This window comes from Dermacentor silvarum, chromosome 1 (assembly GCF_013339745.2).
Source record: "Dermacentor silvarum isolate Dsil-2018 chromosome 1, BIME_Dsil_1.4, whole genome shotgun sequence".
Classification (NCBI taxonomy): domain Eukaryota; kingdom Metazoa; phylum Arthropoda; class Arachnida; order Ixodida; family Ixodidae; genus Dermacentor; species Dermacentor silvarum.
The window spans coordinates 159,679,617-159,693,518 of NC_051154.1; the positions used below are offsets into that span (position 1 = coordinate 159,679,617).

General features: G+C 45.4%; 1 protein-coding gene across 1 annotated transcript in view; it reads right to left on the reverse strand.

Moving 5' to 3' along the window:
* LOC119436302 (ubiquitin carboxyl-terminal hydrolase 20-like) overlaps positions 1–13,902 on the reverse strand; it is a 91,639-nt gene that overhangs the window by 48,632 nt on the left and 29,105 nt on the right. The window contains 1 exon segment of the mRNA XM_049656845.1: positions 829–1,019. Coding sequence (XP_049512802.1) covers positions 829–1,019 — 191 coding nt within the window.

Below are 13,902 nucleotides of genomic sequence, written 5' to 3' on the forward strand. Positions count from 1 at the left end.
GTGTGCTTACTGGACAGAAACGGGTAAGCTCGCGAGTAGGCATAAAGCCAATAAAGCTCCGAACAGAATTTGCAGTACACAGCCTAAACTGACAGTGCCGTGGGCCATCGTGCAGATACCGTGCACACGGCCTTGACTCTGCGACGCACGCCAAGCTGTGAAATGGGTGAACACAAAACACACCCGCCCAATTAACCCATCACAAAATTTAATTAAAAATGAAATACGGGGGGGTTTAATGTGCCAAAACCACAATATGATTATAAGGCACACTGTAGTGGGGGACTCCATATTTTTTTTTTAACAGCTGGGGATCTGTAACATGCACTCAATGCACGGTATACAAGCGCTTCTGCATTTTGCCCCCATTGAAATGCGGCTGCTGCAGCTGGGAATCGAACCTGCGACCTCGTGCATAGAAGCGCAACATTTTAGCCGCTAAGCTGCCACTGCAGGTCATCAGGAATTTTTATTTTAATGGAGCACAACACTGAGAAAAAACCTGTAAACAAATTTTCCGGTGTACTAACGCTCTAAAAAACTATAAGTTAATTTTACCGTCGAACTTTTTTTTTCTCGATTGCCCAATTATTCAGACATTATCCTGCCATTGTCCTTGTCTGAAAAATTGGTTGGTGACTTTGTCGGCTGCCAGTGGTTGCGTTATTTTGCATATCAGACTGAGCACAATTCAACACTTTAGTGAGTAGCCATAAGCCTGCATTGCAGAAGGCCCACAACCAGCGAAAGCGCCCCCCCCCCCCCCCCCCAAAAAAAAGTGCAAGTGTTACATGAGTAAACATGGTATATCATGTAAACAATACTTGCCCAAACACCCAGGAAAACATGCGCCCCAGGATCCAGGAAAGCCAGCCCTGCTGGGGCTCAAGTGCACCGCGTAAGTGGGCCCCTGGAACACCCGTGGTGCCACTGCCCTGAGCTGCATGCAGCACAGCCAGGTGGTCCCTGCTTGGGATGGGTAGCGATAGGTCCTGGAAGGTCTCCCGTGTTGTTGACACCTGCAGATAGTCAGCAACACTGCTCTAACGACTGGTGACAGCACTTCTTCAATAATCACAGGGAGAGGCCACACTGAAATTTACCTCTTTCCGGTAATCAGTTAGGAGTCAGTTCTAATGCATATTTGATTCCCACCTTGCAGGAACTGACTAGGCATAGACAAAGTGTTAATATATAATGCCACACTATGCACAAATTAGCATTTTTTAAGTAATCTAATCTTTCCTTGTGCAGGCTGCTTTACCTGAAAATACTGTTCTGTCAAGGAACATCAATGTATTCAAAAATAATTTGTAAGGATATGTTTTCATTTTGGTGATAGCCTGTACTGAAAGCATTGTTGAAAAAAGCCTTCTCTTTTTTCTTCTTGGGTGAGGGAGATCACTACATCCGCCGTTTTTTGACCAGTGCTTTAACATGCCGATAGTAAGCAAGTAAATATTAAAATAAATAAATAAATAAGTACATTACATAAAAAAATTGATAGAGTATATTATCCCAAACCAACACAGGCACAACAATTCACTACAGTTAAACCTGCTTATAACGAAACTCCATATAACGAATTCCTGGATATAACGAAGTTTTTGTATTCCCCGCCGTGACTCCATAGAAGCACATGTATTTGAAACCTCTACGTAATGAAGTGGCAACGGGAGACCCCCTCGATATAACGAATTTTCCCCGCCGACAACCTAGAGATTTCGCCCCAAATTTTGTAATTTTTGCGCGAGCAGCAACCAGAAGCACCTTCTTCGCCGCGACGTAATGCGAAGTGGCGGCGTCGCGCTTGGCGTGCTCGAATTCACGGCGCAAGAGCGAGCCCACGTGTGTGTGCGTGCTAGCGTGCGCGAGGCGGGCCTGCATCCCTCGACCGGCGATCTTGCCGCCGCGGGCGTGACCTTTCCCCTTCCCTCCATTCAAACCTGACCCCGCCGCTTGCTGCAGGTGGCCCAGCCCGCCAAGCTAGCACTCTCCTTTTCCTGTTGATGTTGCCCAAGGACAAAAAAAAAGTTTTTTTTTTTTCAACGCGCTGGCTGCGTCACTCTCTGGTTACTGCGCAAGTCTCTGCGCTTCACTTCACTAAGCTACTACGCCATCATGTGGCTCGCTTTACGTTTCAGACGCCTCGCGCTTGTGCGAAACGACACGCGTCCACGCATCCAGTACCTGGTGTGACATTCGAAGGATGAGTGCTTCGACGAAGAAACGTGACATATTGACCTTGTCTGCAGTTCGCTTTGAAGATAAGCCCGCGCGGGCGCACACTTGTTCCAGATCGCTTTCAAGATATGGCGGCGGCCGCCGAAATAAGCGCCTCCCTTTCTCGCCCCCCCGCCGTGCCTAGCGCAGTGCTGAAGCGCGCTTCCGCCCCTTCTCCCTCGCGCGCGCGAGATTGAGTCGGCTGACCCCCGCAAGCTTTCACTCGCACACACAGCGTACAATCGACCTTGCAGCGTACGGCGCACGGCGACGATGTTGTTGTGTTTGGACTTTACACAGAACCTCAAATCGACGTTCACGGGGACGGCACAAATGCGCTTCGCAATAAAATTTGCCTCTGCGCAGTTTTACTACTCCGACGGCGACAGCGAATTCGCACCCCCTACCGGCAGCTTCTCCGCGTTACCGGGAACTTATCTCGAAGGCCATACTTTTGTGCGCGGCAATTGGCAGAAAATACGTCATGGTGGCCATGTTGTAAGTTCACTATCGCTGGCGACTGCCGTCCGGGCGTCGCAACTCGAGAATCGAACGTCAACACACATATTTTGCCGATTTTGTGCCTGTGCGTGTAGAACAAGAAAAATAGTACGCACTAACCGTTTGGTGGGCAATGAGCGACTGCGGCTTAAGCGGTCAGCGAATACAAGGGGTTCAATGTGGGCTGGGTGGGGGAATCTTCGCGACTACGTTTATCCGCAATTACGCATTAAGGTGGGAGGCCACACTCAAAAGTCATTTTTTTGCAAATATTTGATTTTTTTGTTTTTTATATTTTAAGATCCCCCAAACATTTAACTACCTATTGCAAAAAACAGTATGTTCCTATCACGGTTAGTTTGGGCGTTATAGGGAGTTCTTGAACCCGTACCCTCGTATTGCGAAACCGAAACTAAATTGCATTGGTTTCGGAAATCAGTTATATTTCTTTCTGTAATTACTATGCTGAGTATCTTTTATTATCAGCTGTTTGTATTATTAAATGGTATTCTTATGCTTGGTTATGCGTTTACTATTCTTCTAAAATCTCTATAAGAACGGCCACAAGGGGGATCCTGACGCTCGAAGAACGTTTGTTGTTTACCTTGGTCAGGCGTCGCTTAGCTGCTGTTTAAATTGCAAATTGCGTTTTTGCAACGCTTGCAGTTGTGAAGGCATAAAAAGTAGACCACTTAGACCACTTTTTAAGTAGTATGGCAAAGGTCAGAGTGCTCAGAAGACGCAAACGTAAGTTTGCCGGGAACCAACACACGACGAAGCGTCTGTCTCCTGAGCTAGTGGACACGGGCGTTTCAGCAAGTGCCAAGAAGCTTGGGAACATTGAGAAAAGCTACGAAGCTCTGTTGCAAGATTCTGCTCTCCAAGGGAACAGGATAGTTGACTTTGATATCCTTTGTTCAGTTTTTTCAGTGCTAGCATGCCCTGAATGCAAGAATTCATCACTGAAGCTGGAAGAACGCTCTCATCAAAGGATTTGCTCTACCTGTGCAGTTGTGTGTGCTGTGTGGCTTCGAGCATTCGTTCAATACTTAGAAAATAATGGTGCGTGCTAATGATAACAATGTTCGACTGGTGTATGCAATGCGCCAGTTAGGGAAAGGGCATGCAGGTGCTACAACGTTCTCCAAAGCGATGAACATGCCTGCCCCTGCGCGCCATTCCGCCTACGACAGAACATCATCTCAACTGTCTGCAGCAGCTGAAAAAGTAGCATCGAAGTCGATGACTGATTCTGCTGCAGAAGTTTGTCGTGTCATAAGGAGTGATGAGTGCGGTGTTTCAGGTGACGGAACGTGGCAGAAGCGTGGCCATTCTTCTTTGAACGGCTGTGTGTCGGTGATTTCTGTTGACACAGGAAAAATTATTGATGTTGAGGCACTTTCCAGCACATGCATGGCTTGCAAAACCAAACGAAAGTTGAACCCAAACAGTGCTTCATACAAGGAGTGGAAGGCAAGTCACACTTCCTGCCAAGCAAACCATAAAGGAAGTGGGGGTAGTATGGAGACGGTTGATTTGTACAGAATATTTGAGCGATCACAAGCAACACGAGGCTTGAAGTACCTGGAGTACTATGGTGATGGTGACTCAAAGAGCTATGCCACTGTAAAGGACATGTATGGAGAAAACAGCGTGCATAAACTTGAATGCATTGGGCATGTTCAGAAGCGTGTCGGCTGCCGCCTGAGGAAACTCAAGAAAACAGTGCGGGGACTTGGAGGTAAAGGAAAGTTGACTGATGCCCTTATTGACCGCCTGCAAAACTACTATGGGATAGCTATAAGAGCTAATGTGGGAAAACTTTCGGAGATGAAACAAGCCACCCTGGCCAGCCTCTTCCACTGCAGCTCTACAGATGCGCAACCAAGACACGGCCTGTGCCCAGTAGGACCGAACAGCTGGTGCGGCTACAAAAAGGTCGAATCCCTCGGCCAAGGGAAGTACGTCCACAAAGGAGGACTTCCAAATGATGTGCTGAGCAGAGTAAAAGCTGTGTACAGCGATCTCTGCTCGGATGAACTTTTATCAAAGTGTCTGCATGGCAAGACACAAAATGCAAATGAATGCTTCAATGGACTTATATGGCAACGGGCTCCCAAGGAGGTGTATATCAGCTTGCCTACAATACGGTTTGCCTTACATGACGCTGTTGCACATTTTAATAATGGTAGCATAAGCACCCTGGACATACTGAGGCAGGCTAGCATTGAACCAGGGTACTACACGACAAGAGCTTGCAATGCCAGAGACCACCAGCGCATGCAGAAGGCTCTACGCAAATCAACTGACGAGACAAAATGGGCTAGGAAGAAAAGGCGAGCAGCAGCACGAACAAAAGGAGACTCTACTGCATCTCACGAGGGCCCCACCTACGAGCCTGGTGCATTTTAGGCCTCTATGTGTTGTTTTTCACATGTTTCACATGGTTTGAACTCTTTATTTATGTTTTTCTCAAAACAAGATTTTGCTTCACCTCATGTTACGCAAACGGTGATAACTTTTTTTATATGAATATTTTGAAATTGAATTTTGCACACTCATTCCTCACATACAGATGTGTGAAATGAACCACGATGAAAAACACTGATGCAATAGTTATGACTTTAGAGCCCATTTTGCAAATAAATGTGACCAAAACTGGTCATTTTTTGAACTTTGTTTAGTTTTTGGAGGATTTCTTTTTTAGTGTCTATCACATTATGTTTATCCTGGTTCATTTCATAGGGCATACATTTAGCTACACATATGCCAAAGCTTTCCTCAATTCCTCATTTCAGTAGTTACTTATCATTGCTGGCGCGACTACAAATTTTAGCACATTTCTTTATTAGAACTGACTCCCTGAAAAAAAATTGAACTCTTTTTTGCACTTTAAATAGTGAAATATGTTACTTAAGACGTGCTTAATCGGACAAAAAATTATTATATTCCTGGCTGCTGAATTAAAAAAATTTTTTTGAGTGTGGCCTCCCACCTTAAGCGGATACGTATTAACGAGGTTTGACTGTACTATCCTTACTTCGTATAGCTGTCTGCTAATTTGCTGTCGCAATCACAAAGACCTTCGCCTTTTGGGTGAAACTGGGACTTTTTTGTTCATCGCAACTTTAGTGTATTGGGGGTAAATCTTGAGCGATAGTACATACGGTAAGCGTTTCTTTTCCAATTTTCGTGCCGAACCTGCATATAACGAAATCCTCTTTATAACGAAGTTTTTCGGGAATTTGGCAATTTCGTTATATCCAGGTTTAACTGTATATGTGCCTACAAAACACGAAACATGCCTTATAGAGACATCGGGGCTTGGTGTCCTGTGATGTCATTATGCATTTACTACTGTAGCATTACAGCAAAAACAAATGAGGAACAACGGAAATACAGTATAGACCACTTATAACGTAACCGCTTATAGTGCAGGACCAGATATAGTACGGTCTTTTCAGACTCCCGCTAATTTTCCCATAGCACTCCATGTATTCGCATACCGCTTACAGTGCAGCCGCATGAGACGAAATACCGGTTATAATGCGGCTTCTGCGGGAAAATCTCGCCGACAAGGGCGGCAGCGAGCACGCTTCTCAACGAGGTGCGCGCTCCCGGCCGGCGTATGCATATATTATTCAATGCAATCAAACTATCAATAATTCGGACTTATTTAGCTGCACATCGGTTAATTCGGAGTATTTTCGGAGCTCGGTGAGCGAGGAGCGCCGCAAATGTGTGACGCAAAAGAAAAAGAACGGCGCTAGCATCCAACCAAAACGAAGCAGCGGCAGTCCACATCGCCACAGCCACCAATTGAACTCGCACGTGAACGACAGCAACGCCGGAACGCTTCGAGCCTATTTGTGTCTTTAAAGCCTGGATTCTTACGTTTACCGCTGCGCATAACACCGTGTTGGCCGCGGGCTTTCGTAACTGCATAGTCATCATCCACGATCGCGTCGATGGCGGCCACGGTTTTCTCCGCAGCAGTTGCGGCGAACAGTAGTTTCGTTTTTACTCGGTACGCGCGTCGGCCGCGTGCCTAAAAAACTGCGCAGTCGCAATCGATGATCGCATAGATAGCGACTGCGGTTACGACTGCAGTTGTTGCAGCCAATGGTAGTTAATTCGTCCAGACTCGGTGCATGCGTCGGGCGCATGCCTTCAGCACCGCAAAGTCGCCGTTCATAATCGCATCGATAGCGGTCGCGGTTTTTTCCGCAGCGGTTGCAGCAAACAGTTGTTTCGTTTTGACTCGATGCAAAGCTGTCGAACTTGAAGAGCACCGGCTACATCGCGATAGTATAAAGCGTGTCTACATGCTTGGTCTACATGTTTTGCATACATGCAGGGCTTGAAAATCGTTTTGGTTATAGTGCGGTACCGCTTATAGTGCAGATATTCGCGACTCCGGCGACTTACGTTATAAGCGGTCTACACTGTACTTCGAACAGACTGCTAGCCTTTACTGATGTCTCATTCCAGGCTTATGTTCTCTACCTTATCAGTGCTAAATGAGGCAGGCTGATCATAAACTTAATTTGCAATAATAAAAACATCAGCAAAAATATTTGTTCCTCTTTATTCACTGCAGAGCTCTATGTGGGTGTTATATGAGGGGAGCTGGCATCAAAGTAAAGGACCCAATAACGCAAGCAGGCCTACGAAGAAAATACAGGCACAACAACACAACATGAATTGGCAACAGCTATTGAAGGGTGTACATATAAAAACACAGAGAAGATCAAATGTGGAACTTTATATCAGTTGAAGATACTGTCACCTGGCAAGCATATTTCTTTACAAATTTCACAAGAAACTAATGGCATCTTCGGCTGGTCGTTTTGGAGTGCTCTAGAGTGCTCCTGCGAGCAGTGTTGTATTTGACTGGTCGAAAGAGCACATGAATTGCATTTGGCAGGTTCTTTTTGATTGCTCTCCTCTCACATTGAGCACAGTTGTCGAGATTGAGAACATTTCCCTTCACGTGATCCCAACCCAGCGTAGTGTCATCATTGCTGTTTGCGATGGTCCATTACAACCCAGACTACTGCATGTTGGTGTCTCAACAAATGATCACCCCATTGGTGCATCCACCATTTTTTTCTTGCAGCGTCGGGAGCTTTGTCTAGGCTTAGACATGAAATCAAACTTTTACTGTAGTCATGTGGTTTCTCCTCTGCCATTTCCTCCTTCAAGAGCGAGTCCCATGTTTGGTTGTGTGCTTGTCCTCTACCTCTGTGTTCGAGGAAGGCTGGATCTACCCGAATTCGAGTCTGAGGATGGAGGCGACCAGTCAAAAATGCCACAAGTTTGCTAGAAAATTGTTTTGATCCACTATCTTGGTAACCACTTAAGTTAATAATTTGCCTTGTGTATTGCCAACTGAAGGCATGAAAAATGAGTTAAGTCAGTGCCATGAAAATGCCCATTAAACTTTGTAACAATGACCAAAGTGCAGAAAGCTTAAAGGAACACTAAAGTGAAACACTAAATCAGTTTAGACTGCTAAAGTATTATTTTAAATCTTTCTTTCTGTTGATTTCACTATGTTTGTTATTATAAGAGAACATGAAGGTCAAAGTTCCATTCTTGGCACTGCATGCCAAAACCCCAGCGCTGGTACGTCAGTGCAACGTCAAGGATAAAAAATTTTTTTCCATATTTTAACTGCGGTGGCTCAGTAAAAGTTTTCAAAACTTGCAATGTTCAATATTTGGCTTCTTTCAAACCCAATCTGGTCTATTTTTGCCAGTAAACAATTAACTAGGCCTTAGCAGACGCCGTCAAAATCCACAATGTCACGGCGAGCTGGTGTGGGAACTTTTCCCACAAGGCGGCGGCGCCATCAGTCTTTCCTTTTTGTGCCTTTTCTGGCTCATAAAGCCTCATCTCATGGCAAGAGTGGCCTTTTTGATATTGTAGATGGGTAATTTACAAATTAATGCAGGTGAAATTTTTCTCTTCAGTGTTCCTTTAAGAGATGGCTTTGCTCATGCTGAGTGTAAATAGACCAGCGTGTGAGGGTAGGCTGAAAAATAGTAAGCCTACCAACAAAAGAATGAGCTTGTGCTGTAACACAAAGTATATTTTGAACTGTCATTGTAGCTTACAAAAATTATGAGGGTTGGCTGAAAGGTAATGCACACTTGCCAGTAACTTGTAAACAAAAAGGGACATTCGAATGAAACGAAAAAGGCATCATGTGGGCAACAAGAGGATACATTTATTTTTCAACATAGTCACCGTTTCTGGTAAGACAATTCTCCCAACGGTTGAATGCGTTGTCTTATTCCGTCAAAGAAGGATGCTGGTGTGCTTTCTTGATCCACGGCCTCACTGCATCCTTCACTTTATCATCCATTGAGAAGTGAATGCCCTTAGGTGATTCTATAAATTTGGGAAGAGGTGAAAATGTACTGAACAAAGTCCAATGTCATGGCCAGCTGCCAGGTACTTTGTCACACATTTCACACCCCAGAACATCGTAAAAATTAAGTTTTTTGAAGAGGGCTGTGCCAAGAATTTCTTGAACTAAGGCAAGGCAAAAAATGTTAAAGCCTACTGATATAAAATACTTAAAGGGACCCTGAAACGATTTTGACGATTTTGTACAAACGTACTGAGTCGTTAGAGTAGGTCCTTCTGATCATTGACGCATCTGAGGGCTCCACGTAAAGCGTGTAAATTATTATAAGGTTTTAAGAAGGTACATCGCTACCGATCGCAGCACGCCCATCGGCCGAGTTTTGTGACCAAGTGATGCGATTTGATCGTAACACGTCACTGGGCCAGCTATCCGATTGGCTGCCTAGGGCGCGTCATCGATAATATTTCCAACATTATGGTGAACGAATGTTGTTCGTAATAGTTTAGATGTTAGTTAATTTGTTTCTATAAAAAGAAAGTAACAAAGAGAATGCAGAAGGACATGTATCACTACACTAAATGCACTTCCGGCCCACAGCAAGTGTCGTCTGCTTGTGTTAAAACGTGCTCCGTGTTGACGAGAGCTGCGCGGTCAGTGTTGGTCTTGTTCTTTCTTTTCGCGAGTACCATTGTTCGCCCTTGTTGCGTTGTGGGCTGCAAACTTAGCGATCGGCGACATGTCAAGCTGCGACATCGTGCCCTGTTGCAAGGCAGCAGATAAGCAAAGTGGCTGCATTTTATCGGGCTGTCGGTATCCAAACGGCGCCAGCATGCACTACGTTGCAAAGGCTACTGACCAAGATCACGCAAACTAGCTTTAAACGAATTTTGGCATGCTTATAAAGGAAGCATCCAACTAAAACACTGTAATGGAGCATGTGACTGTAATGGAGTATACGTCAATATAATAACTCAAACGAATTATTAGACAACGAGAGTAGTTCCTTTATTTTTCTGTTATTAATGTTACATATAACATATTACTGTGCATTTCTCTTCAGCCAACCCTCGTATAAGGAAATTCACTTCCCTATTCAGGCACCAGAGAAATATGGCACCATGACTATGTCAACACAAGAATAACTCAAATGTGCGGTTTTATCATCCGAGAGCTGTTCTGAAAAATATTGGTTATTCAGAAAAAACCTCCACGAAGACATGGTGCAGGCACCACGTTTTTGTAAGACAGACAGCCTGTCAAGCTGCCCATAAGATGGCCTTTTCTCACCAGCTAATGTCAGTGAAACATAACAAAAAGAAAACCGACGCAAATAAACAAAACAAATAGAACAAAAGTTGAAGCAGAGAAAACACGAGCAGTCAACATGTCCCAAGGAATTCAGCGTGCAGGCTTTCACTGCAATAGTGATGGCAACAATTTTCTGGGACGAAAAAGGCATTCTGCTTGTTAACTTTCTTCACAAAGGTAGCACTATTACAGGAGAGCATCATGGAAATTTGATAAAGAAACTGCGAGATGCTAATGCCAGGAAGAGGAATGGTAAAATTGGAGGAAGGTGTCATTTTTCCTCACAGCAATGTCCTGTCACGTATGTCATGCTTCGGACGAGGCAAACTGAATAATCATATCCATCATACTTGCTGTGCTTAGCACCATTGGACTTCAACTTTTCTCAAATATGAAGCAGCACTTGCATGGAGCCAACTTTTTGTCCAATGATGCAGTCATCAATGCAGGGCAGAATATCACAGCTCTAGAAAGAGTGGGGAAAGCTGTGTTCCACTGCAGGGTGACTATCCTTAATCCTCAAATTGGTGCTGCTATGACATGTACTTTTAGGAGACTCGTTTATTGTCAGCATGCCCTCATCTGTTGTAAAAAATGGTAAGCTGAGATTTCTTTTGTCCAATTTTTAAGTATCAAATGTTGAAGTTACTTTCTATTTCATATATAATTGATTATGTATGCTTGATGAAGGCTCATAAAAAGATGCATATTTAAATTCAGACTTCCCAACCGAGTTAAAGGCTAGGCACCTTCTTCCTTTATATTATCTTAGCATAAGGAACAAACATTAAAATTTATTGACCCTTTTCCAGGCGCTCCGTATTTACAATGCCAGCGCGTGACGCTGGTGCGGCGCAGCAAACCACCGTTTCGACGCATATCGTAGACTGTGACTGTGCGGACGACACAAAGCTTTGGGCACAGCTTTAGAGGACATGCAAGTGTTTTCGGAGCTCATTACACCTTGCCCAAACGGCACGAGCAGCGTACGCAGTGCTTGTACTAAAAGCGGGACTAGAAATGTATTCCAAGCCGCTGCTTCTATGCCAGTAAGTGGTGCTACTTCCTTTTGTAACGAGCGGTACTCACTCTTAAGTGCCGACGTTCCGGAGTTGAAATCCTCTATTTGGAGGTTAGCTATACAGCACTGGCGGATGAATTATCTTTTTTATCCTCGAGGAAAGTCGTGGATCGCGAAGGGCCGGCAACACAGGCAGTCCTAATGTAGCAGTGGCGACACAGGTCGATTCCGTTCCTCATATATTCCTTATATCCACATTCTTCATATGCGAATCGCTATGAATTTACTATGCCAGTAAGTGGTGCTACTTCCTTTTGTAACGAGCGGTACTCACTCTTAGTGCCGACGTTCCGGAGTTGAAATCCTCTATTTGGAGGTTAGCTATACAGCACTGGCGGATGAATTATCTTTTACTTTCCGCTTATGAATTAAATCAGGATCAGTGTGTATTGCTTTTCATTCTTTATTTGGAAAATACTTTGAAGCAGCGGCTTGTCATGTTTCTGACTCAGTAAGGTTCCTCGGTGCGGCCACTATCTGATTGTTTATTTTCAGCCTAATCGCTTGCGGTGTGCTATGCTGCGATAGGTTTGTTCTTGCTGTGCACAAAGCTTGGAATGCAAATGTTCTGTACTTAGTGGCAGCTTGTAGCAAAGACGTGTTATCGCTATATAGTCCCTCACTTATTCTGTGGACCGTCACGAAACGTTCAGCTTCCAACATTCGCGTCTTGTCAGTGTAGTCACCGTCACTCATGCTTCGGCACGTTGATTTAAGAGAGCCCCCATTCGCTTATTATTGATACGTTAGAGATAAGGTGGGCATAAGTTTGCGTGCAAGTGGGGGTGGATGAGTGTAGATGACGTGCAAGAAATTTACTATGCCAGTAAGTGGTGCTACTTCCTTTTGTAACGAGCGGTACTCACTCTTAAGTGCCGACGTTCCGGAGTTGAAATCCTCTATTTGGAGGTTAGCTATACAGCACTGGCGGATGAATTATCTTTTTTATCCTCGAGGAAAGTCGTGGATCGCGAAGGGCCGGCAACACAGGCAGTCCTAATGTAGCAGTGGCGACACAGGTCGATTCCGTTCCTCATATATTCCTTATATCCACATTCTTCATATGCGAATCGCTATTTTTGCAGCTAACTACCGCACACGTCTTCCCTTTACCATTCCACATTTTGCAGCATGAATTGGGCACAGTGCATTAGCGAACACCCAGTTACATTTCCGACAGCTGATCACACAGTAGCAGGGCAGATGCAGTAATGGTTTCGTATTCGTGCGCATTCGCTGAGGTAACGTATGGCATGCCACCGAAAGCGCCATCCTGTTCCTCTAGAGCAACCTGCTCCGCGAAAAGGGTCAATAGTCTCAAATGTGCGGGTCAAAATGAAGTTAACATGGATCTTCCAGGAGAGATTAGTAGTTAAATGAATGCTTAGCAGGGTTCTCCCCACAGTGGGCGGCAGTGGAAATGCCAGATTTGCACAGATCTGAATCACAGGCACGTGTTTTGCATGCATTTTGAGAGCGGCTTGCTGTGCATATCCTTGTCCGGATGAAGTCTTGCGATCATGGTAGGGTGCTTCGCTGGCTCGCGTTAGTTTCATTAAAGGCCCCTAAACCACCTCAGATATTTTTGAACATTTCAAGTAAACACGTGCATCTCGTTCAGAATGCCGTCACGATCAACGATGCCAAACGCTGCAGCGCTATGCGCCGCGGGTGCGCCACTTCTCTTCTCGCCTCTTCTTCTGGCCTTTCCGGTATCCCCAGCGGTCGTCACAATGTCAGCAGGGTGCATCTGGTGAAATCAACAGCGGTTACAATGCCCATTGGTCAAACAAGAATCTATGACTTCCGGTTTGCCTGCTAGCAGGTACGCGCGCTCCCTGCTCTTCCTCGTCATGTTGCTCGCTTGTGTGCCCTTGCAAATCGGTAATTACAGCCCGCAACGCAAAGTGCCAAATCGCTCGCATTCCATCCAATACAGTCGTGCTTACCGGTCTGATTAGCTGCGCGACAGTGTTGGCTAGACGTGCGTGCAACACAGGGTCCATAGCGGCACGCTTCGCATGAGCACGGGCCGGCACGGCAGTCAGCGGGTAGCCGAGAAGCGCCGAGTCGCGGCTAAGGCCTGTCCACGTTACTGGCACACTAACTTGCCACACGCTGTTTGCCATCCAGAGGCCGCCGTTTGACGGCGGTTTTGCTCGCGAACGGCGAGATTTCCTTGCCGTACGTAGAGAGGATGAGACCGGGACTCATTTGTGCGGCAGCCTCACCACCGCTGATCGCTCGACAGTGCCGATATCATCGCTAGGCCTTTTCCGGTTCCCTTCAAAGCTAAAGCAGACGGCGCTTCGAAATTACCGACAATCACAAGCCGCAATATTTTCTTATCGTTGTTATCGCTGTTCACAATAATTGTACACAAAGAAAAATACGCTGATATTAGCGGCGCTGT